The sequence below is a fragment of the Pseudophryne corroboree genome, chromosome 6 (genome assembly GCF_028390025.1).
Source record: "Pseudophryne corroboree isolate aPseCor3 chromosome 6, aPseCor3.hap2, whole genome shotgun sequence".
Taxonomy (NCBI): Eukaryota; Metazoa; Chordata; class Amphibia; order Anura; family Myobatrachidae; genus Pseudophryne; species Pseudophryne corroboree.
This window is the reverse complement of record NC_086449.1, coordinates 700,168,702-700,193,436: the sequence shown is the minus strand read 5'-3', so window position 1 is coordinate 700,193,436 and position 24,735 is coordinate 700,168,702. Positions and strand designations below refer to the sequence as shown.

Here is a 24,735-nt window from a genome sequence, read left to right as displayed (position 1 = left end):
ATATATATATATATATATATATATATATATATATATATATATATATATATATATTTTTTTAGGGCCCTGACCACGTCTAGTAACTTGGAGTCCTCCAAGTCCCTAGTAGCCGCAGGCACCACAAGAGGTTGTTTCAGGTGAAAACGCTGACACCCCTTTATGAAGAAACTGGAGACGAGTCCCAGTTCTGTCCTGTTCAAATGGAAAATTTTAATATGGGCTTTTGTAAGACAAAGCCGCCCATTCTGACAATCGCCTGGCCGAGGCCAGGGCTAACAACATGGTCACTTCCCATGTGAGATATTTGTCAACAGCATGGTCACTTTCCATGTGAGATATTTCAAATCCACAGATTTGAGCGGTTCAAACCAATATGATTTTAAGAAATCCCAACACTATGTTGAGATCTCACGGTGCCCCTAGGGGCACAAAAAAACTGTATATGCAATACATCCTTTACAATCTGGACTTCAGGAACTGAAGTCAATTCTTTCTGGAAGAAAATCTACAGGGCCGAAATTTAAATGTTAATGAACCCCAATTTGAGGTCCAAAACACTCCTGTTTTCAGGAAGTGTAGATATCGACCTAGTTGAATTTCCGTCGTTGAGCCTTCCTGGCCTCACCCACGCAACATATTTTCACCACATGTGGTGATGACGTTGTGCGGTCACCTCCTTCCTGGCTTTGACCAGGGTAGGTATGACCTCTTATGGAATGCCTTTTCCCCTCAGGATCCGGCATTCAACCGCCATGCCGTCAAACGCAGCCGCGGTAAGTCTTGGAATAGACATGGTACTTGCTGAATCAAGTCCCTTCTTAGCTCCCCAGGCCCTTAGTCCTCTGTGAGCATTTCTTGAAGTTCCGGGTACCAAGTCCCTCTTGGCCAATCCGGAGCCACTAGTATAGTTCATACTCCTCTATGTCTTATAATTCTCAATACCCTGGTTATGAGAAACAGAGGAGGGAACACATACACAGACTGGTACACCCACGGTGTTACCAGAACATCCGCAGCTATCGCCTGAAGGTCTCATGACCTGGCGGAATACCTGTCCCGTTTTTTGTTCGGGCGGGACGCCATCATGTCCACCTTTGGTCTTTGCCAACGGTCCACAATCATGTTGAAAAACTTCCCTATGAAGTTTCCACTCTCCCGGGTGGAAGTCATGCCTGCAGAGGAAGTCTGCTTCCCAGTCGTCCACTCCCGGAAAGAACACTGCTGACAGTGCTATCACATGATTTTCCGCCTAGCGAAAAATCCTTGCAGTTTTCACTGCCCTCCTGCTTCTTGTGCCGCCCTTCTGTTTACGTGGGCGACTGCCGTGATGTTATCCCACTGGATCAATACCGGCTGACCTTGAAGCAGAGGTCTAGCTAAGTTTAGAGCATTATAAATTTGCTCTAAGCTTATTTATGCGGAGAGAATTCTCCAGACTTAATCACACTTCCCTGGAAATTTTTTCCTTGTGTGACTGTTCCCCAGCCTCTCAGGCTGGCCTCCGTGGTCACCGGCATCCAATCCTGAATGCCGAATCTGCGGCCCTCTAGAAGATGAGCACTCTGTAATCACCACAGGAGAGACCCCTTTTCCTTGGATATAGGGTTATCCGCTGATGCATCTGAGGATGCGATCCGGACCATTTGTCCAGCAGATCCCACTGAAGAGTTCTTGCGGAAAATCTGCCGAATGGAATTGCTTCGTAATAAGCCACCATTTTTACCAGGACTCTTGTGCAATGATGCACTGACACTTTTCCTGGTTTTAGGAGGATCCCGATTAGCTCGGATAACTCCCTGGTTTTCTCCACTGGGAGAAACACGTTTTTCTGGACTGTGTCCAGAATCTTCCCTAGGAACAGTAGACGTGTCGTCGGAAAAAGCTGCGATTTTGGAATATTTAGAATCCACTCGTGCGGTCGTAGAACTACTTAAGATAGTGCTACTCCGACCTCCAACTGTTCTCTGGACCTTGCCCTTATCAGGAAAGCGTCCATGTTTCTTTTAAGAAAAATCCTCATTCCGGCCATTACCTTGGTAAAGACCCGGGGCGCCGTGGACAATCCAAACGGCAGCGTCTGAACTGATAGTGACAGTTCTGTACCAGGAACCTGAAGTACCCTTGGTGAGAAGGGCAAAGTTGGACCTGTAGGTAAACGTCCCTGATATCCAGTGACATCATATCGTCCCCTTCTTCCTGGTTCGCTATCACTGCTCCGAGTGACTCCATCTTGATTTGAACGCTTGTATGTAAGTGTTCAAATATTTCAGATCTCACCGAGCCGGTTGGCTTCAGTACCACAATATAGTGTGGAATACTACCCCCTTCCTTGTTGTAAGAAGGGTACTTTGATTATCACCTGCTGGGAATACAGCCTGTGAATTGTGTGAGGGGGAGACGTCTCGAATTTCCAATGTACACCTGGGATATTACATGTAGGATCCCGGAGTTCCCTTGCGAGTGTTGCTGAAACTCTTGAGATGACCCCCTACCGCACCTGAGTCCGCTTGTACGGCCCCAGCGTTATGCTGCGGACTTGGCAGAAGCCGTGAGGAGCTTCTGCTCCTGGGAATGAGCTGCTTGCTGCAGTCTTCTTCCCTTTCCTCTCCCCCTGGGCAGATATGACTGGCCTTCGCCCGCCTGCCCGTATGGGGACGAAAGGACTGAGACTGAAAAGACTGTCCTTTTCTGCCAATATGTGACTCGGGGTAACAAAAGGTGGATTTTTCAGCTGTTGCCATAGCCACCAGGTCCAATGGACCGCCCCTTTATACGGCAATACTTCCATATGCCGTCTGGAATCTGCCTCACCTGACCACTGTCGTGTCTTCGTCTGGCAGATATGTACATCACATTTACTCTTGATGCCAGAATGCAAATATGCCTCTGCGCATCACACATATATAGAAATGCATCCTTAAAATGCTCTATAGACAATAAAATCCTGTCCCTGTCAAGGGTATCAAAATTTTCAGTCAGGAAATCCGACCAAGCCCCCTCAGCGCTGCACATCCAGGCTGAGGCGATTGCTGGTCGTAGTATAACACCAGTATGTGTGTATATACTGTTATGATATTTTCCAGCTTCCTATCAGCTGGCTCCTTGAGGGCGGCCGTATCTGGAAACGGTAACGCCATGTTTTTTATAAGCATGTGAGCGCCTTGTCCACCCTAAGGTGTGTTTTCCAACTCGCCCTTACTACTGGCGGGAAAAAGGGTATACCGCCCATAACTTTCTGTCGGAGGAACCCCACGTATCATCACACACTTCATTTAATTTATCTGATTTAGGCAAAACTACAAGTAGTTTTTTCCCACCCTACAAAATACCCTTATTTGTGGTACTTGTGGTATCAGAAATACGTAACACCTCCTTCATTGCCCTTAACATGTAACTTGTGGCCCTAAAGGAAAAATACGTTTGTTTCTTCACCGTCGACACTGGGGTCAGTGTCCGTGTCAGTGTCTGTCGACCGACTGATGTAAATGGGCGTTTTTACAAGCCCCTGACGGTGTCTGAGACGCCTGGACCGATACTAATTTGTCCGCCGGCTGTCTCATGTCGTCAACCGGCTTGCAGCGTGTTGACATTATCACGTAATTCCATAAGTAAGCCATCCATTCTGGTGTCGACTCCCTAGAGAGTGACATCACCATTACAGGCAATTTTCTCCGTCTCCTCACCAACATTTTCCTCATACATGTCGACACACACGTACCGACCTACAGCACACACATACAGGGAATGCTCTGATAGAGGACAGGACCCACTAGCCCTTTGGGGAGACAGAGGGAGAGTTTGCCAGCACACACCAAAAGCGCCATAATGTATATAACAACCCTAGAAGGTGTTGTTTCTATATATGGGCTCTTAATATATAATTATATCGCCAATTTATGCCCCCCTTCTCTTTAACCCTGTTTCTGTAGTGCAGGGGAGAGTGGGAGCCTTCCTCACCAGCGGAGCTGGTCAGGAAAATGGCGCTGAGTGCTGAGGAGAATAAGCTCCGCCCCTTTCACGGCGGGCTTTTCTCCCGGTTATTAGGAAAACTGGCCTGGGTTAAATACATACATATAGCCTTAATGGCTATATGTGATGTATTTATTTGCCTCTAAGGTACTCTATATTGCTGCCCAGGGCGCCCCCAGCAGCGCCCTGCACCCTCCGTGACCGAGATCCGTGAGCCGTGTAGCAACAATGGCGCACAGCTGCAGTGCTGTGCGCTACCTCTATGAAGACTGAAGTCTTCTGCCGCCTGTTTCCGGACCTCCGTTCTGCCGTTCTTCAGCGTCTGTAAGGGGGATCGGCGGCGCGGCTCCGGGACGAACCCCAGGCTGACCTGTGTTCCGACTCCCTCTGGAGCTCAGTGTCCAGTAGCCTAAGACTTCAATCCTCCTGCAGGCAGGTGAGTTGCAAGTCTCTCCCCTAAGTCCCTCGTTGCAGTGCTCCTGTCGCCAGCAGGAGACACTGATTAGAAACCTAAAAAAAAACTTTTCTAACTAGCTCTTTAAGAGAGCCACCTAGATTGCACCCTCTCGGACGGGCACAAAAACCTAACTGAGGCTTGGAGGAGGGTCATAGGGGGAGGAGCCAGTACACACCATGCGACCTAAAAAGCTTTTTAGATGTGCCCTGTCTCCTGCGGAGCCCGCTATTCCCCCATGGTCCTGACGGAGTCCCCAGCATCCACTAGGACGTTAGAGAAATTATGTTTTTGCGCCTAATTTATGTCCCCCCCCCCTCTTTTTACCCTCTTCTACCGTGAATCTGCAGGGGAGAGCCTGGGTAGCTTCCTCTCAGCGGAGCTGTGGAGAAAAAATGGCGCTGGTAAGTGCTGAGGAAGAAGCCCCGCCCCCTCAGCGGCGGGCTTCTGTCCCGCGTTTCTGTACAATATTATGGCGGAGGCTCATACATATATACAGTGCCCAACTGTATATATGTCCAACTTTTGCCAAGAGGTCCTAATTGCTGCCCAGGGTGCCTCCCCCCTGCACCCTGCAGTGACCGGAGTATGTGGGTGTAGTGTGGGAGCAATGGCGCACAGCTGCAGTGCTGTGCGCTACCTCAGTGAAGACTGGAGTCTTCTGCCGCCGATTTTGAAGTCTTCTTGCTTCTTTCACCTGGCTTCTGTCTTCCGGCTCTGCGAGTGGGACGGCGGCGCGGCTCCGGGATCGGACGACAAAGGGTGAGATCCTGTGTACGATCCCTCTGGAGCTAATGGTGTCCAGTAGCCTAAGAAGCAGGACCTATCTTCAGAGAGTAGGGCTGCTCCTCTCCCCTCAGTCCCACGATGCAGGGAGCCCGTTGCCAGCAGATCTCCCTGAAAATAAAAAACCTAACAAAATACTTTCTTATAGCAAGCTTAGGAGAGCTCACTAAACAGCACCCAGCTCGTCCGGGCACAGATTCAAACGGAGGTCTGGAGGAGGGACATAGAGGGAGGAGCCCGAGCACACCAGAATCCAAATTCTTTCTTAAAGTGCCCTGTCTCCTGCGGAGCCCGTCTATTCCCCATGGTCCTTACGGAGTCCCCAGCATCCACTAGGACGTTAGAGAAAATAGGATTTTGGTACTTACCAGGTAAATCCTTTTCTTTGAATCCATAGGGGGTACTGGAGTACTCTTGGGATATGGACGGTTTCCGCAGGAACATGGCACTGAATATTCAAATTTAGAACTCTCCTCCCCTCCATATCCCAGAGTACCTCAGTGTTTTTTACTTAGCCGAACAGGAGCGATAGAGAGGTTGACAATGGAGAATTACATATAACAGAACGGACAATAAAGTTGACACATAACGTGACTGACAACTAAACAGTTTGCACAATAACCGATAGAACTTGAAACTTGAACCAGTCGGTGAGAATGTGTTACCGTAAGATCCCCTGAACTTACCGCAAACCAGGTAAAACTGCTCTGGGTGGGCGTCCAGTGCCCCCTATGGATTCAAAGAAAAGTATTTACCTGTTAAGTACCAAAATCCTAATTTCTTCTTCATCCACTAGGGGTCACTGGAGTACTCTTGGGACGTACCAAAGCTTCCCCCGTGGGCGGGAGAGCAGTTTGGCACCTGTAACACTAGGCGGCCAAAGCTAGATGCTGATGTCGCAAACGTATCAAACTTGTAAAAGCGCACAAACGTGTGCACTGAAGACCATGTAGCCGCACGGCAAAGCTGCGTCGTAGAAGCCCCACGACCAGCTGCCCATGAAGTTCCCGCAGAACGTGTGGAATGAGCTGTTACTGATGTAGGCGGCTGTAACCTAGCATGAAGGTAAGCCTGACGTATGGTCAGTTTTATCCATCTGGATAAGGTCTGCTTAGAAGCTGGCCAACCCATCTTGGCAGCATCATAGAGAACAAACAACGTATCCGTCTTACGAACTGTAGACGTTCGGGATACATAAACGCGTAATGCGCGTACCACATCCAGAGTTCCAGAATGTCCCGTTAACACAGGAACTACTATTGGTTGATTGATGTGAAAAGATGACACTACCTTTGGTAAGAAAGTGGGATTCGTCCGAAGTTCCGCTCTGTCATCATGAAACACCAAATACGGTGGCTTGCATGACAAGGCACCCAAATCTGAAACACGCCTTGCCGAAGCTAAGGCCTGTAGAAAAAATAAGATTTTACTCACCGGTAAATCTATTTCTCGTAGTCCGTAGTGGATGCTGGGACTCCGTAAGGACCATGGGGATTAGCGGCTCCGCAGGAGACTGGGCACAACTAAAGAAAGCTTTAGGACTACCTGGTGTGCACTGGCTCCTCCCACTAAGACCATTCTCCAGACCTCAGTTAGGATACTGTGCCCGGAAGAGCTGACACAATAAGGAAGGATTTTGAATCCCGGGTAAGACTCATACCAGCCACACCAATCACACCGTATAACTCGTGATACTATACCCAGTTAACAGTATGAAATATAACTGAGCCTCTCAACAGATGGCTCAACAATAACCCTTTAGTTAGGCAATAACTATATACAAGTACTGCAGACAATCCGCACTTGGGATGGGCGCCCAGCATCCACTACGGACTACGAGAAATAGATTTACCGGTGAGTAAAATCTTATTTTCTCTGACGTCCTAAGTGGATGCTGGGACTCCGTAAGGACCATGGGGATTATACCAAAGCTCCCAAACGGGCGGGAGAGTGCGGATGACTCTGCAGCACCGAATGAGCAAACTCTAGGTCCTCCTCAGCCAGGGTATCAAACTTGTAGACTCTTGCAAAAGTGTTTGAACCCGACCAAGTAACAGCTCGGCAAAATTGTAAAGCCGAGACCCCTCGGGCAGCCACCCAAGAAGAGCCCCTTTCCTCGTGGAATGGGCTTTTACAGATTTAGGGTGCGGCAGTCCAGCCGCAGAATGTGCAAGTTGAATCGTGCTACAGATCCAGCGAGCAACAGTCTGCTTAGAAGCAGGAGCACCCAGCTTGTTGGGTGCATACAGGAGAAATAGCGAGTCAGTTTTCCTGACTCCAGCTGTCCTGGAAACATATACTTTTCAGGGCCCTGACTACATCCAGTAACTTGGAATCCTCCAAGTCCCAAGTAGCCGCAGGCACAACAATAGGTTGGTTCACATGAAAAACGGATACCACCTTAGGAAGGAATTGGGAACGAGTCCTCAATTCCGCCTTATCCATATAAAAAACAGATAAAGGCTTTTGTATGACAAAGCCGCCAATTCTGATACACGCCTGGCCGACGCCAAGGCCCACAGAATGACCACTTTCCACGTGAGGTATTATAGCTCCACGGATTTAAGTGGCTCAACCCAATGCGACTTCAGGAAATCCAACACCACGTTGAGATCCCATGGTGCCACTGGAGGCACAAACGGGGGCTGACTATGCAGCACTCCCTTAACAAAAGTCTGAACTTCAGGCAGCGAAGCCAGTTCAATTTTGGAAGAAAAATCGATAGAGCCGAAATCTGGACCTTAATGGAACCCAATTTTAGGCCCATAGTCACCTCTGACAGTAGGAAGTGCAGAAATCGATCTAGCTGAAATTTCTCCTTTGGGGCCTTCCTGGCCTCACAGTACGCAACATATTTTCGCCATATGCGGTGATAATGGTTTGCGTTCACTTCTTTCCTAGCTTTAAATAGCGTAGGGATAACTTCCTCCGGAATTCCCTTTTCCTTCAGGATCCGGCGTTCAACCGCCATGCCGTCAACGCAGCCGCGGTACGTCTTGAAACAGACAGGCCCCCTGCTGCAGCAGGTCCTGTCTGAGCGGCAGAGGCCATAGGTCCTCTGAGATCATTTCTTGGAGTTCTGGTTACCAAGCTCTTCTTGGCCAACCCGGAACAATGAGTATAGTTCTTACTCCTCTCATTATTCTCATTACCCTGGGTAAGAGAGGCAGAGAAGGGAACACATACACCGACTGGTACACCCACGGTGTTACCAGAGCGTCCACAGCTATCGCCTAAGGGTCCTTGACCTGGCGCAATATCTTTGTAACTTTTAGTTGAGGTGGGACGCCATCATGTCCACCTGTGGCCTTTCCTAACGGTGTACAATCATTTGGAAGACTTCTGGATGAAGTCCCCACTCTCCCGGGTGGAGGTCGTGTCTTCTGAGAAAGTCTGCTTCTCAGTTGTCCACTCCGGGAATGAACACTGCTGACAGTGCTAACACATGATTTTCCGCCCATCGGAGAATCCTTGTGGCTTCTGCCATCGCCATCCTGCTTCCTGTGCCGCCCTGTCGGTTTACATGAGCGACCGCCGTGATGTTGTCTGACTGGATCAGCACCGGCCGGTGTTGAAGCAGGGGTCTAGCCTGACTAAGGGCATTGTAAATGGCCCTCAGTTCCAGAATATTTATGTGTAGGGAAGTCTCCTGACTTTTCCATAGCCTTGGAAGTTCCTTCCCTGTGTGACTGCCCCCCAGCCTCGAAGGCTGGCATCCGTGGTCACCAGGACCCAGTCCTGTATGCCGAATCTGCGACCCCCTAGAAGATGAGCACTCTGCAGCCACCGCTACAGCGACACCCTGACCATTGGAGACAGGGTTATCCGCCGATGCATCTGAAGATGCGACCCGGACCACGTCCAACAGATCCCACTGGAAAATACTTACATGGGACTTGGCGAATGGAATTTCTTCGTAAGAAGCTACCATCTTTCCCAGGGCTCGCGTGCATTGATGCACAGACACCTGTATACGTATTAGGAGGTCTCTGTCTAGAGACAACTCCTCCTTGGACTTCTCCTCCGGGAGAAAACCTTTTTATCCTGTTCTGTGTCCAGAACCATACCCATGAACAGTAGACGCGTCGTAGGAACCAGCTGCGACTTTGGAATATTCAGAAACCAGCCGTGCTGTTGTAGCACTTCCCGAGATAGTGCTACTCCGACGAACAACTGCTCCCTGGACCTCGCCTTTATAAGGAGATCGTCCAAGTACGGGATCATTATTTCGGCCATTACCTTGGTAAATACCTCGGTGCCGGGGACAGCCCAACGGCAACGTCTGGAATTGGTAATGACAATCCTGTACCACAATATTGAGGTACTCCTGGCGAAGAGGGTAAATCTGGACATGCAGGTAATCATCCTTGATGTCCAGTGATACCATGAAATTCTCCGGGCTTGCAATAATCGCCCTGAGCGATTCCATTTTGAACTTGAACCTTCGTATATAAGTGTTCAAGGCTTTCCATTTTAGAATGGGTCTCACCGAACCGTCTGGTTTCGGTACCACAACATTTTGGAATAGTAACCCCGGCCTTGTTGAAGGAGGGGTACCTTGATTTCACCTGCTGGAAGTACAGCTTGTGAATTGCCGCCAGTACTACCTTTCTCCGAGGGCAGCAGGCAAGGCTGATGTGAGGTAACGGCGAGGGGGAGTCGCCTCGAACTCCAGCCTGTATCCCTGTGATACTATTTGCAGAACCTAGAGATCCACCTGTGGGCAAGCCCACTGGTCCCTGAAGTTCCCGAGATGCGCCCCTACCGCACCTGTCTCCACCTGTGGAGCCCCAGCGTCATGCGGTGGACTCAGAGGAAGCGGGGGAAGATTTTTGATCCTGGGAACTGGCTGCTGGTGCAGCTTTTTTCCTTCTTCCCTTGTCTCTGTGCAAAAAGGAAGCGCCCTTGACCCGCTTGCTTTTCTGAAGCCGAAAGGACTGTACCTGAAAATACGGTGCTTTCTTAGGCTGTGAGGAAACCGGAGGTAAAAAAAATTTTATTCCCAGCTGTTGCTGTGGATACGAGGTCCCAGAGACCATCCCCAAACAATTCCTCACCCTTATAAGGCAGAAACTCCATGTGCCTTTTACAGGCAGCATCACCTGTCCACTGCCGGGTTTCTAATACCCTCCTGGCAGAATGGACATTGCATTAATTCTGGATGCCAGCCGGCAAATATCCCTCTGTGCATCCTTTATATATAAGACAACGTCTTAAATATGCTCAATGTTAGCAAAATATTATCCCTGTCTTAGCGTATTAATATTATCTGACAGGGTATCAGACCACGCTGCAGCAACACTATTTATGCTGAGGCAATTGCAGGTTTCAGTATATAACCTGAGTGTGTAAATACAGACTTCAGGATCGCCTCCTGCTTTTTATCAGCAGGCTCCTTCAAGGTGGCCGTATCCTAAGACGGCAGTGCCACCTTTTGACAAACGTGTGAGCGCCTTATCCACCCTAAGGGATATCTCCCAACGTGACCTAACCTCTGGCGGGAAAGGGTACGCCATCAGTAACTTTTTAGAAATTACCAGTTTCTTATTGTGGGAAACCACGCTTCTTTACACACTTCATTCATTCATCTGATGGGGGAACAAAACACTGGCTGCTTTTTCTCCCCAAAAATAAAACCCCTTTTATGTGGTACTTGGGTTCATGTCAGAAAATGCGTAACACATTTTTCATTGCTGAGATCATGTAACGGATGTTACTAGTGGATTGTGTATATGTCTCAACCTCGTCGACACTGGAGTCAGACTCCGTGTCGACATCTGTGTCTGCCATCTGAGGTAACGGGCGTTTTTTGAGCCCCTGATGGCCTTTGAGACGCCTGGGCAGGCGCGGGCTGAGAAGCCGGCTGTCCCACAGCTGTTACGTCATCCAGCATTTTATGTAAGGAGTTGACACTGTCGGTTAATACCTTCCACCTATCCATCCACTCTGGTGTCGGCCCCACAGGGGGCGACATCCCATTTATCGGCCTCTGCTCCGCCTCCACGTAACCTTCCTCATCCAACATGTCGACACAGCCGTACCGACACACCGCACACACACAGGGAATGCCCTGACTGAGGACAGGACCCCACAAAGTCCTTTGGGGAGACCGAGAGAGAGAGTATGCCAGCACACACCAGAGCGCTATATAATGCAGGGATTAACACTATAACTGAGTGATTTTTCCCCAAATAGCTGCTTGTATACATATATTGCGCCTAAATTTAGTGCCCCCCCCTCTCTTTTTAACCCTTTGAGCCTGAAAACTACAGGGGAGAGCCTGGGGAGCTGTCTTCCAGCTGCACTGTGAAGAGAAAATGGCGCCAGTGTGCTAAGGGAGAAGCCCCGCCCCTTTTTCGGCGGACTTTCTCCCGCTTTTTCTGGAATACTGGCAGGGGTAATTTTACATCTATATAGCCTCTAGGACTATATATGATGTAGATTTGCCAGCCAAGGTGTCATATTGCCCTCAGGGCGCCCTGCACCCATCAGTGACCGGAGTGTGAGGTGTACATGAGGAGCAATGGCGCACAGCTGCAGTGCTGTGCGCTACCTTGGTGAAGACCGAAGTCTTCTGCCGCCGATTTTCCGGACTCTTCATGCTTCTGGCTCTGTAAGGGGGACGGCGGCGCGGCTCCGGGAACGAACACCAAGGTCGGGTCCTGCGGTCGATCCCTCTGGAGCTAAAGGTGTCCAGTAGCCTAAGAAGCCCAAACTACCACCTGTTAGGTAGGTTCGCTTCTTCTCCCCTTAGTCCCTCGCTGCAGTGAGTCTGTTGCCAGCAGATCTCACTGTAAAATAAAAAACCTAAATATACTTTCTTTCTAGGAGCTCAGGAGAGCCCCTAGTGTGCATCCAGCTCAGCTGGGCACAAGAATCTAACTGAGGTCTGGAGTAGGGTCTTAGTGGGAGGAGCCAGTGCACACCAGGTAGTCCTAAAGCTTTCTTTAGTTGTGCCCAGTCTCCTGCGGAGCCGCTAATCCCCATGGTCCTTACGGAGTCCCAGCATCCACTTAGGACGTCAGAGAAATGGTTTTCCAAGTGAGAAACTTAATATCCACTTGTTGTAAGGGTTCAAAATATGAAGACTGTAAGAAATCTAAAACCAGATTCAAGTCCCATGGCGCTGTAGGTGGAATGAATGGAGGCTGTACTCTGAGTACACCTTGCAGAAAAGTGTGTACAGACGGCAATAGAGCCAATCGTCTTTGAAAGTAAATAGACAAAGCAGATATCGGCACCTTTAGTGTAGATAAACGCAGTCCGCCATCTAACCCCGTCTGTAGAAATAACAAAAGACGGGATAACTTGAAAGATGAAGTCGGAAACTTCCAAGCTTCACACCAACCTATATAGGCACGCCAAATTCTGTAATAATGAGCGGCCGTAACCGGCTTCCTAGCTCGCAACATGGTTGGTATAACAGATTCTGGAATGCCCTCTCTTCTTAAGAGTGCGGTCTCAACAGCCACCCCGTCAAACGCAGTCGCGCTATATCGGGGTAAAGGAACGGACCCGGTTGTAACAGGTCCGGACGTAGTGAGAGCGGCCAAGGATAGTCTGCGAGTAGTCCGCGGAGATCAGAGACTCTTTTGATCCGTTTTAGCAACAGAGGGAGCAGCGGAAACGGTGGAAACAGATACACGAGGCTGTACGGCCACGCGATTGTGAGAGCATCCACCGCCACTGCCTTTGGATCTCACGTCCTGGACACATACTGGGGCGTTTGGTGATTGTGGCGAGATGCCACCAGGTCCACTTGAGGGTAACCCCACCTCTGGACCAACATGTGAAACACCTCTGGATTTAATGCCCATTCTCCTGGATGAAAATCCCGACGGCTGAGATAATCCGCCTCCCAGTTGTCCACTCCCGGAATGAACACTGCCGACAATATCACGTGGTGATTCTCGGCCCAATTGAGGATTCGAGCTACTTCCCGTATGGCCATGCGGCTTCTCGTTTCTCCTTGTTTGTTGATGTACGCGACCGCCGTCGCGTTGTCTGACTGCACCTGGACAGTCTGCGACTGAAGCATGTGCACTGCTTGTCGTAGCGCATTGTAAATTGCTCGGAATTCCAGGACATTTATAGATCTTTCGTGATCCGCCCAGAGACCTTGGAGCTGACAATTTTGAACTACAGCTCCCCAACCTCTGAGACTCGCGTCCGTTGTTAGAATTATCCAATTCCAGGAACCGAACCGTTTTCCCGCGGTTAGATTGTGTACCTTGAGCCACCAAAGCAGAGATACTCTGGCCCGTGGAGACAACTTCACCCTGTGGTGAATCTGCAGATGCGAGCCCGACCACTGTGCGAGCACATCCAGTTGAAAAGGACGTGAGTGAAATCTTCCGAACTGAAGCGCTTCGAATGCCGCCACCAGTGTGCCTAAGAGGCGAACGCACAAATGTACCGAGACTGTGCGTGGCTTGAGCACTAATTGTACCAGATGACGAATAATCTGTACCTTCTGTTCCGGTAGGTAAATTCTTTGATTTACCGTATCGAGAATCATGCCCAGGAATTGAAGTCGTTGATACGGAATTAGATGTGATTTCTTGAAGTTGACAATCCAACCGTGCTGAACTAGTACATTGTACGTCAGCAACACCTGTTGGAGGAGCATCTGTTGAGACGGAGCTTTGATGAGCAGATCGTCAAAGTACGGAATTATCACTCCCAGTGATCTGAGATGAGCTATCATCACATGAGGAGCAATGGCGCACAGCTGCAGTGCTGTGCGCTACCTTGGTGAAGACCGAAGTCTTCTGCCGCCGATTTTCCCGGACTCTTCATGCTTCTGGCTCTGTAAGGGGGACGGCGGCGCGGCTCCGGGAACGAACACCAAGGTCAGGTCCTGCGGTCGATCCCTCTGGTACAATTAGTGCTCAAGCCACGCACAGTCTCGGTACATTTGTGCGTTCGCCTCTTAGGCACACTGGTGGCGGCATTCGAAGCGCTTCAGTTCGGAAGATTTCACTCGCTTCCTTTTCAACTGGATGTGCTCGCACAGTGGTCGGGCTCGCATCTGCAGATTCACCACAGGGTGAAGTTGTCTCCACGGGCCAGAGTATCTCTGCTTTGGTGGCTCAAGGTACACAATTAGATGTGATTTCTTGAAGTTGACAATCCAACCGTGCTGAACTAGTACATTGTACGTCAGCAACACCTGTTGGAGGAGCATCTGTTGAGACGGAGCTTTGATGAGCAGATCGTCCAAGTACGGAATTATCACTCCCAGTGATCGGAGATGAGCTATCATCACATGAGGAGCAATGGCGCACAGCTGCAGTGCTGTGCGCTACCTTGGTGAAGACCGAAGTCTTCTGCCGCCGATTTTCCCGGACTCTTCATGCTTCTGGCTCTGTAAGGGGGACGGCGGCGCGGCTCCGGGAACGAACACCAAGGTCAGGTCCTGCGGTCGATCCCTCTGGTACAATTAGTGCTCAAGCCACGCACAGTCTCGGTACATTTGTGCGTTCGCCTCTTAGGCACACTGGTGGCGGCATTCGAAGCGCTTCAGTTCGGAAGATTTCACTCGCTTCCTTTTCAACTGGATGTGCTCGCACAGTGGTCGGGCTCGCATCTGCAGATTCACCACAGGGTGAAGTTGTCTCCACGGGCCAGAGTATCTCTGCTTTGGTGGCTCAAGGTACACAATTAGATGTGATTTCTTGAAGTTGACAATCCAACCGTGCTGAACTAGTACATTGTACGTCAGCAACACCTGTTGGAGGAGCATCTGTTGAGACGGAGCTTTGATGAGCAGATCGTCCAAGTACGGAATTATCACTCCCAGTGATCGGAGATGAGCTATCATCACAGACATAACTTTGGTGAATACCCGAGGCGCTGACGAGAGGCCAAACGGTAGAGCCTGAAACTGGTAATGGTTGTGCAGTATGGCAAACCGCAAGAACCTCTGATGAGGTGGCCAAATCGGAATGTGTAAGTACGCATCCTTGAGATCCAGCGCAATCATGAATTCCTGCAATTACTGACCGCAGAGATTCCATCTTGAATCTGTAGTAAGTGACGTACTGATTGAGGCCCTTTAAGTTCAATATTGGTCTGACCGAGCCATCCGGCTTTGGTACCACAAACAGACTGGAATAATAACCCTGACCTCGTTGTTGTACAGGGACCGGAATCAAAACTGCCGACTCCAGCAGAGACTGAATGGCAATTTGCAGAACCGCCCTTTTGTCGTCCGACACAGGCAGTCCTGTCTTGAAAAACCGCAGTGGCGGGAGACAGTCGAACTCTATTTTGTAACCTTTTAACACTAAATTGCGGATCCACCCATCTGTGGACGTCTGGAACCACGCCAAATGGAACGTCTGAAGGCGTGCTCCCACAATTGGAGATCCAAGATGGGCTGGGAGTCCGTCATGCCACTGGCTTGTCGGTGACCTTAGCGTCTTGACGACTGGCGTTAGTTTGTTGGAAACCACGCCCCCGACCTCGTCTACCAGGCGTGGCTGGTCCTCTACCACGGCCTTGAAAGGGCTGAGGCCGAAAGGATTTGAATGCCGGGCCAGAGTATTTCCGCCTAGGTACCGTTGGAGGCAATGGCAAGAAAACCGACTTACCTCCCGTGGCCTCAGCAATCCATTTGTCCAATTCAGGACCAAACAATTTCTCGCCACCGTAAGGTAACGCCTCTATACCCCGTTTGACCTCCGCTTGCCAAGAGCGCAGCCAGAGTGCTCGTCGTGCTGTAACTAGCGACGATGAAAGGCGAGAAGTGAGCTGACAGACGTCAGTAGAAGCTGTACATAGATAATCAGCAGCTTCCCAGATTTGATCAGCGAGAAGTATAAGGTGATAGTCATGTAGGGCAGACTTGAGCTCGGTTATCCATACCATGAGCGCCTTAGTTACCCAAATGCCAACCAACCCAGGTCTAAGCAACACTCCTGCCGCTATATACATGGATTTTAGCATAGCTTCTATTTTACGGTCCGAAGGGTCTTTAAGCGTAGTAGCAGTTGGTACTGGTATGGTTAATTTCTTCGTAAGTTTAGACACAGACGAATCCACTAATGGCGGATTCTCCCATGTAGCTGTCACAGACTCTGGAAACGGGTAACTCGACTTAAATCTGCGAGGTATAGAAAACCGTTTATCCGGATTCTTTCTTGATTCCAGTTTCAAAAGTAGTGTGGAGAACTCCACACCAGCCTTGTTGCTACGAGGAGCACAGAAAAAACACTGAGGTACTCTGGGATATGGAGGGGAGGAGAGTTCTAAATTTGAATATTCAGTGCCCTGTTCCTGCGGAAACCGTCCATATCCCAAGAGTACTCCAGTGACCCCTAGTGGATGAAGAAGAAATAAAAATAAAATGGTTTGCAACTGTAAATTTGAAGTTCAATGTCGCAATTTTGTTATATTGGGCTGAAGAATCAAGATTGTAGGAGGTACAACTTGCAATAAGCACAACATGAACTCAAGGATAATATTATGAGAATAGGCTGTTAATAGGTACTACAAAATAAATTACAATGGTCTATCCCACAGCTGACTGTAATGCATGCAGCCCATACATTTTATATCCTCACCAGGTCTGGGCCCGCCTCGTGGTGGGGCTACTGTTGGCCTCTGTTCTCTGATTCGTTGATCTCTCTGTGGTGGTCTCTGTGCTGATGTTTGGTTGTCAGGTTTAGTGTCTGGCCGAGGCTAAAATGTAAAAGGTATTCACAGCTTAACATTAAGACACTGATGTGTTAACATGAAATGTGCATCCTGATATTCTGCCTGTTTAACAGCTTTTATCACAGGCACACGAATACCAAAGACTACTGTCTCACTGTAAAACGGCAAGCCACAGTACAAGACTGTTTCAAGACACCGGCAGATTCTGCGGCTGTGCACATTACAAGAGGGACAACTGTACTCATTTTTGCTTTCAGATCTATGGGGTGAGAGTAAAAAAAAAAAAACCCCACAAACAAGTATCGTTGTCCTACCTAGATACAGTAACATGCATTATGTTTGCTTACAAGGTTTCAAATAGGAACCCATGGCTAAACAAATCTCCACCATAGTTTAGTACTGACAGAGAATTTGGATACAACAGCTCAATTCTACAGATGGTGACTGAAACAAACACAACCCTTGTTTACATGGAGGAATTCCAAGAGCACATGTATTGCTAGATTGCACCATATCCCTACAGTATCAGTGACTGAAATGGGTAATATTTGGGGTATACTTTGCAGGAGCTTTATAGACCAAGACAAATCAGCTTCATAGTGCTTCAAGAGTGAAAGGAGTCTAAAGAGAAGTAAGCATGAGACATGGGATGGGGAGGGAGCCACACACCGCAGAGGACAACAGTGTGTCATATCAACCTAGTATCATACCTACACTGTTGCCCAACCTCCACTTAGCCACACTTCCTTCTCTGGTCTCAGCACGTCTGTTTAAGCCCAAACAAGCAGGTCCTAATTTTTGTTTTCTAATCTGCATATATTTTGCAAATCCCTGAGGAGCACTGCAGCAACATTAGGATTGGTGATTTGGAAGGCTCAGTAAGGCTCTACAGACCTAAGTGGTGGAGAATAGATGCATTCGCCCAGTGGTTTGACAGGCATCATATAAAGGTTATCCACATGTCAACTTTATAAGCCATGAGACAGACTCCCATTGAACATTTTAGAAGATATCCTAGAACGCTGCTGTAGACCACATTAGCCCAAGCCAACTAGGCATCAAGTGATGCAACATTCCCATGGAAAACAAGTGCTGCATCCCTCCTGCACAATACCAAACACTGGATGGAATGACGCCGCATACAAAGGCTGTAATGTGGCGGCCCAAAGCCTGATCATAGGAGCATATACTGGCATTCACATTCATGTATTATGGACACTTCCTTTTAAAGCTCTAAATTCTAGAAACAATTCTATTGCAGCAGGTTATAAATACAATATTTTACACACCACACAGTTAGCATGACGTTAAGATTTAGTTGCAATTAAGCATTACTGATTTCTATTCCATATCTCAATTTAGCATTTTAGATTATAAAACTACATGGTTATGTACTCGTAATGTAGCTGATGTAGGATACTCCCTGTCCTCTAGCCTGCTTACAATATATACATCTTACTTGTGATGGTTGAACTTTGACAACATGAGGTGGGATTCCGGACACCGGTACAGCTCCACTGGGAGGAAGATTTTTGCTTGTTACAGATGCCCATGAGAACGTCTAAGAGGAGCAAAAAAGAGGATTTTGGTACTTACCAATAAATCCATTTCTATGAATCCTCTAGGGGACAGCATTATACAGTAGGGTGTGAAGCTTGCAACCGGAGGTGTGGCACAATCTAAAAATAAGAATTTACTTACCGATAATTCTATTTCTCGGAGTCCGTAGTGGATGCTGGGGTTCCTGAAAGGACCATGGGGAATAGCGGCTCCGCAGGAGACAGGGCACAAAAAAGTAAAGCTTTACTAGGTCAGGTGGTGTGCACTGGCTCCTCCCCCTATGACCCTCCTCCAGACTCCAGTTAGGTACTGTGCCCGGACGAGCATACACAATAAGGGAGGCATTTTGAATCCCGGGTAAGACTCATACCAGCCACACCAATCACACCGTACAACTTGTGATCTAAACCCAGTTAACAGTATGACAACAGAAAGGGCCTCTTAAAGATGGCTCCTTAACAATAACCCGAATTAGTTAACAATAACTATGTACAAGTATTGCAGATAATCCGCACTTGGGATGGGCGCCCAGCATCCACTACGGACTCCGAGAAATAGAATTATCGGTAAGTAAATTCTTATTTTCTCTATCGTCCTAAGTGGATGCTGGGGTTCCTGAAAGGACCATGGGGATTATACCAAAGCTCCCAAACGGGCGGGAGAGTGCGGATGACTCTGCAGCACCGAATGAGAGAACTCCAGGTCCTCCTTTGCCAGGGTATCAAATTTGTAAAATTTTACAAACGTGTTCTCCCCCGACCACGTAGCTGCTCGGCAGAGTTGTAATGCCGAGACCCCTCGGGCAGCCGCCCAAGATGAGCCCACCTTCCTTGTGGAGTGGGCTTTTACAGTTTTAGGCTGTGGCAGGCCTGCCACAGAATGTGCAAGTTGAATTGTGTTACAAATCCAACGAGCAATCGACTGCTTAGAAGCAGGTGCGCCCAACTTGTTGGGTGCATACAATATAAACAGCGAGTCAGATTTTCTGACTCCAGCCGTCCTTGCAATGTATATTTTTAAGGCTCTGACAACGTCCAACAACTTGGAGTCCTCCAAGTCGCTAGTGGCCGCAGGCACCACAATAGGTTGGTTCAGATGAAATGCTGATACCACTTTAGGGAGAAAATGCGGACGAGTCCGCAGTTCTGCCCTATCCGAATGGAAGATTAGATAAGGACTTTTATAAGATAAAGCCGCCAATTCAGATACTCTCCTGGCAGAGGCCAGGGCTAGTAACATAGTCACTTTCAATGTGAGATATTTCAAATCCACCTTTTTCAATGGTTCAAACCAATGGGATTTGAGGAAATCTAAAACTACATTTAGATCCCACGGTGCCACCGGAGGCACCACAGGAGGCTGTATATGCAGTACTCCCTTGACAAAAGTCTGGACCTCAGGGACAGAGGCCAATTCTTTTTGGAAGAATATTGACAGGGCCGAAATTTGAACCTTAATGGATCCCAATTTGAGACCCATAGATAATCCTGATTGCAGGAAATGTAGGAAACGACCCAGTTGGAATTCCTCCGTCGGAACCTTCCGATCCTCGCACCACGCTACATATTTTCGCCAAATGCGGTGATAATGTTTCACGGTGACTTCCTTCCGTGCCTTAATCAAGGTAGGAATGACTTCTTCTGGAATGCCTTTCCCTTTTAGGATCTGGCGTTCAACCGCCATGCCGTCAAACGCAGCCGCGGTAAGTCTTGAAAAAGACAGGGACCCTGCTGTAGCAGGTCCCTTCTCAGAGGTAGAGGCCACGGTTCGTCCGTGAGCATCTCTTGAAGTTCCGGATACCAAGTCCTTCTCGGCCAATCCGGAACCACTAGTATTGTTCTTACTCTTCTTTGCCGTATGATCTTCAATACCTTTGGTATGAGCGGCAGAGGAGGAAACACATACACTGACTGGTACACCCAAGGAGTTACCAGTGCGTCCACAGCTATTGCCTGTGGATCTCTTGACCTGGCGCAATATTTGTCCAGTTTCTTGTTGAGGCGAGACGCCATCATGTCTACAATTGGTCTTTCCCAACGGTCTATTAACATGTTGAAGACTTCTGGATGTAGACCCCACTCTCCCGGATGAAGATCGTGTCTGCTGAGGAAGTCTGCTTCCCAGTTGTCCACGCCCGGGATGAACACTGCTGACAGTGCTATCACGTGATTCTCCGCCCAGCGAAGAATCTTGGCAGCTTCTGCCATTGCACTCCTGCTTCTTGTGCCGCCCTGCCTGTTTACATGGGCGACCGCCGTGATGTTGTCCGACTGAATCAACACCGGCTTTCCTTGCAGGAGAAGTTCCGCCTGGCTTAGAGCATTGTAGATTGCTCTTAGTTCCAGAATGTTTATGTGAAGAGACTTTTCCAGACTCGTCCATACTCCCTGGAAGTTTCTTCCTTGTGTGACTGCTCCCCAGCCTCTCAGGCTGGCGTCCGTGGTCACCAGGATCCAATCCTGAATGCCGAATCTGCGGCCTTCTAATAGGTGAGCCTTCTGCAACCACCACAGAAGTGACACCCTTGTCTTTGGTGACAGGGTTATTCGCAGGTGCATCTGCAGATGCGACCCTGACCATTTGTCCAACAGATCCCTTTGGAATATTCTTGCATGGAATCTGCCGAATGGAATTGCTTCGTAAGAAGCCACCATTTTTCCCAGGACTCTTGTGCATTGATGTACTGACACTTTTCCTGGTTTTAGGAGGTTCCTGACCAGATCGGATAACTCCTTGGCTTTTTCCTCTGGAAGGAAAACCTTTTTCTGAACCGTGTCCAGAATCATTCCTAGGAACAGCAGACGAGTTGTCGGGATTAAATGGGATTTTGGAATATTCAGAATCCACCCGTGTTGTCTTAGCACCTCTTGAGATAGTGCTAAAGCTGTCTCCAGCTGTTCTCTGGACCTTGCCCTTATTAGGAGATCGTCCAAGTATGGGATAACTAATACGCCTTTTCTTCGAAGAAGAATCATCATCTCGGCCATTACCTTGGTAAAGACCCGAGGCGCCGTGGACAATCCGAACGGCAGCGTCTGAAACTGATAGTGACAGTTTTGAACAATGAACCTGAGGTACCCCTGGTGTGCGGGGTAAATCGGAACGTGTAGATACGCATCCTTGATGTCCAAGGATACCATAAAGTCCCCTTCTTCCAGGTTCGCTATCACTGCTCTGAGTGACTCCATCTTGAACTTGAACTTTTTTATGTAGAGGTTCAAGGACTTCAGATTTAGAATAGGCCTTACCGAGCCATCCGGCTTCGGTACCACAAATAGAGTGGAATAATACCCCTTTCCTTGTTGTAATAGGGGTACTTTGACTATCACCTGCTGAGCGTACAGCTTGTGAATGGCTTCCAACACCCTCTCCCTTTCGGAAGAGACGGTTGGTAAGGCAGACTTCAGGAAACGATGAGGAGGATCCGTCTCTAATTCCAACCTGTACCCCTGAGATATTATCTGCAGGATCCAGGGGTCTACCTGCGAGTGAGCCCACTGCGCGCTGTAATTTTTGAGACGGCCCCCCACTGTCCCCGAGTCCGCTTGAGAGGCCCCAGCGTCATGCTGAGGTTTTTGCAGGAGCCGGGGAGGGCTTCTGTTCCTGGGAAGGAGCTGCCTGTTGGTGTCTCTTCCCTCTTCCTCTGCCTCGTGGCAGGTACGACAAGCCCTTTGCTCTCTTATTTTTGTAGGAGCGAAAAGGCTGCGGTTGAAAGGTCGGTGCCTTTCTCTGTTGGGGAGTGACTTGAGGTAAAAAAGTGGATTTCCCGGCAGTAGCCGTGGCCACCAAGTCTGATAGACCAACTCCAAATAACTCCTCCCCTTTATACGGCAAAACCTCCATGTGACGTTTTGAATCCGCATCGCCTGTCCACTGTCGTGTCCATAAGGCTCTTCTGGCTGAAATGGACATAGCACTCACCCGAGATGCCAGTGTGCAAATATCCCTCTGTGCATCACGCATATAGATAAATGCATCCTTTATTTGTTCTAACGACAGTAAAACATTGTCCCTATCTAGGGTATCAATATTTTCAATCAGGGATTCTGACCAAACTACTCCAGCACTGCACATCCAGGCAGTTGCTATAGCTGGTCGTAGTATAACACCTGCATGTGTGTATATATTCTTTTGAATAACTTCCATCTTTCTATCTGATGGATCCTTAAGTGCGGCCGTCTCAGGAGAGGGTAACGCCACTTGTTTGGATAAGCGTGTGAGCGCCTTGTCCACCTTAGGGGGTGTTTCCCAGCGCGCCCTAACCTCTGGCGGGAAAGGGTATAATGCCAATAACTTTTTTGAAATTATCAACTTTTTATCAGGAGCAACCCACGCTTCATCACACACGTCATTTAATTCTTCTGATTCAGGAAAAACTGTTTGTAGTTTTTTCACACCATACATAATACCCTGTTTTACGGTATCTGTAGTATCAGCTAAATGTAACGTCTCCTTCATTGCCAAAATCATATAACGTGTGGCCCTACTGGAAAATACGTTTGAATTTCTACCGTCGTCACTGGAATCAGTGCCCGTGTCTGGGTCTGTGTCGACCGACTGAGGCAAAGGGCGTTTTACAGCCCCTGACGGTGTTTGAGGCGCCTGGACAGGCATTAATTGATTGTCCGGCCGCCTCATGTCCTCAACTGACTGTTTAAGGGAAGATAAACCATCACGTAATTCCACAAATAAAGGCATCCATTCTGGTGTCGACCCCCTGGGGGGTGACATCTGCATATTTGGCAATTGCTCCGCCTCCACACCAATATCGTCCTCATACATGTCGACACCACGTACCGACACACACCGCAAACTCACAGGGAATGCTCTAATGAAGACAGGACCCACTAGCCCTTTTGGGGAGACAGAGGGAGAGTCTGCCAGCACACACCACAAAGCGCTATATATACAAGGGATATCCTTATATTAAGTGCTCCCTTATAGCTGCTTTAATATATATATATATAGCCATTAATGTGCCCCCCCTCTCTGTTTTACCCTGTTTCTGTAGTGCAGTGCAGGGGAGAGACCTGGGAGCCGTTCTGACCAGCGGAGCTGTGACAGAAAATGGCGCCGTGTGCTGAGGAGATAGGCCCCGCCCCTTTTTCGGCGGGTTCTTCTCCCGCTATTTTTCCAGTCAGGCAGGGGTTAAATATCTCCATATAGCCCCTATGGGCTATATGTGAGGTATTTTTAGCCTTGTATAAGGTTTATATTTGCCTCTCAGAGCGCCCCCCCCCAGCGCTCTGCACCCTCAGTGACTGCCCAGTGAAGTGTGCTGAGAGGAAAATGGCGCACAGCTGCAGTGCTGTGCGCTACCTTATGAAGACTGAGGAGTCTTCAGCCGCCGGTTTCCGGACCTCTTCACGCTTCAGCATCTGCAAGGGGGTCGGCGGCGCGGCTCCGGGACCGGACTCCACGGCTGGGCCTGTGTTCGATCCCTCTGGAGCTAATGGTGTCCAGTAGCCAAGCAGCAAATCCACTCTGCATGCAGGTGAGTTTACTACTTTCCCCCTAAGTCCCACGTTGCAGTGATCCTGTTGCCAGCAGGACTCACTGTAAAGAAAAAAAACCTAAACTAAACTTTCTCTAAGCAGCTCTTTAGGAGAGCCACCTAGATTGCACCCTTCTCGTTCGGGCACAAAATCTAACTGGAGTCTGGAGGAGGGTCATAGGGGGAGGAGCCAGTGCACACCACCTGACCTAGTAAAGCTTTACTTTTTTGTGCCCTGTCTCCTGCGGAGCCGCTATTCCCCATGGTCCTTTCAGGAACCCCAGCATCCACTTAGGACGATAGAGAAATTAAACATTGTCTGCACAGCCGGCTCCTCCCCGTTCACATCCCTCATCCCTCAGTTTGGAAAATTTGACCGAGAGAATAGGACATGAGACTTACAACCAATGGCGAGGAGCCCACCGTACAACAATTCAAACAGCATCCAAGAATTCTGTTAACAGAAAACTAACGCTGCTTGCATGAACTGGTTATGGAACACAGCAGGCTGACAGCACCGAGGCGGGCGTCCAGTGTCCCCTAGAGGATTCGGAGAAATGGATTTATCGGTAAGTACCAAAATCCTCTTTTCTCTTTCATCCACTAGGGGACACTGGAACAGCATTATACAGTAGGGGACGTCCCAAAGTTACTCCCAAGGGTGGGAGTGCTGTCAGAGTCCTGCAAAACTAAACGTCCGAACTTAGAATCTCCGGACGCAACGTATCAAACTTGTAGAATCTCGTGAACGTATGTGCTGATGACCACGTTGCCAAGCTGAGTAGTAGAGGCACCTCTGGCGGCCACCCGG

At 48.9% G+C, this 24,735-nt stretch overlaps 1 protein-coding gene across 6 annotated transcripts in view; it reads right to left on the bottom strand.

Annotated features, from left to right (window-relative positions):
• Positions 1-24,735, bottom strand: part of G3BP1 (G3BP stress granule assembly factor 1) — a 227,677-nt gene that overhangs the window by 100,349 nt on the left and 102,593 nt on the right. For 5 of the 6 annotated variants that reach the window (XM_063928340.1, XM_063928335.1, XM_063928338.1 and 2 more), the window contains exons 8-9: positions 18,330-18,431; positions 16,762-16,894 (exon numbers count right to left, since the gene is read on the bottom strand). In XM_063928340.1, the coding sequence (XP_063784410.1) occupies positions 16,762-16,894; positions 18,330-18,431 (235 nt within the window). The remainder of the gene's footprint in view (positions 1-16,761; positions 16,895-18,329; positions 18,432-24,735) is intronic. The other variant, XM_063928336.1, reaches the window with a different exon arrangement.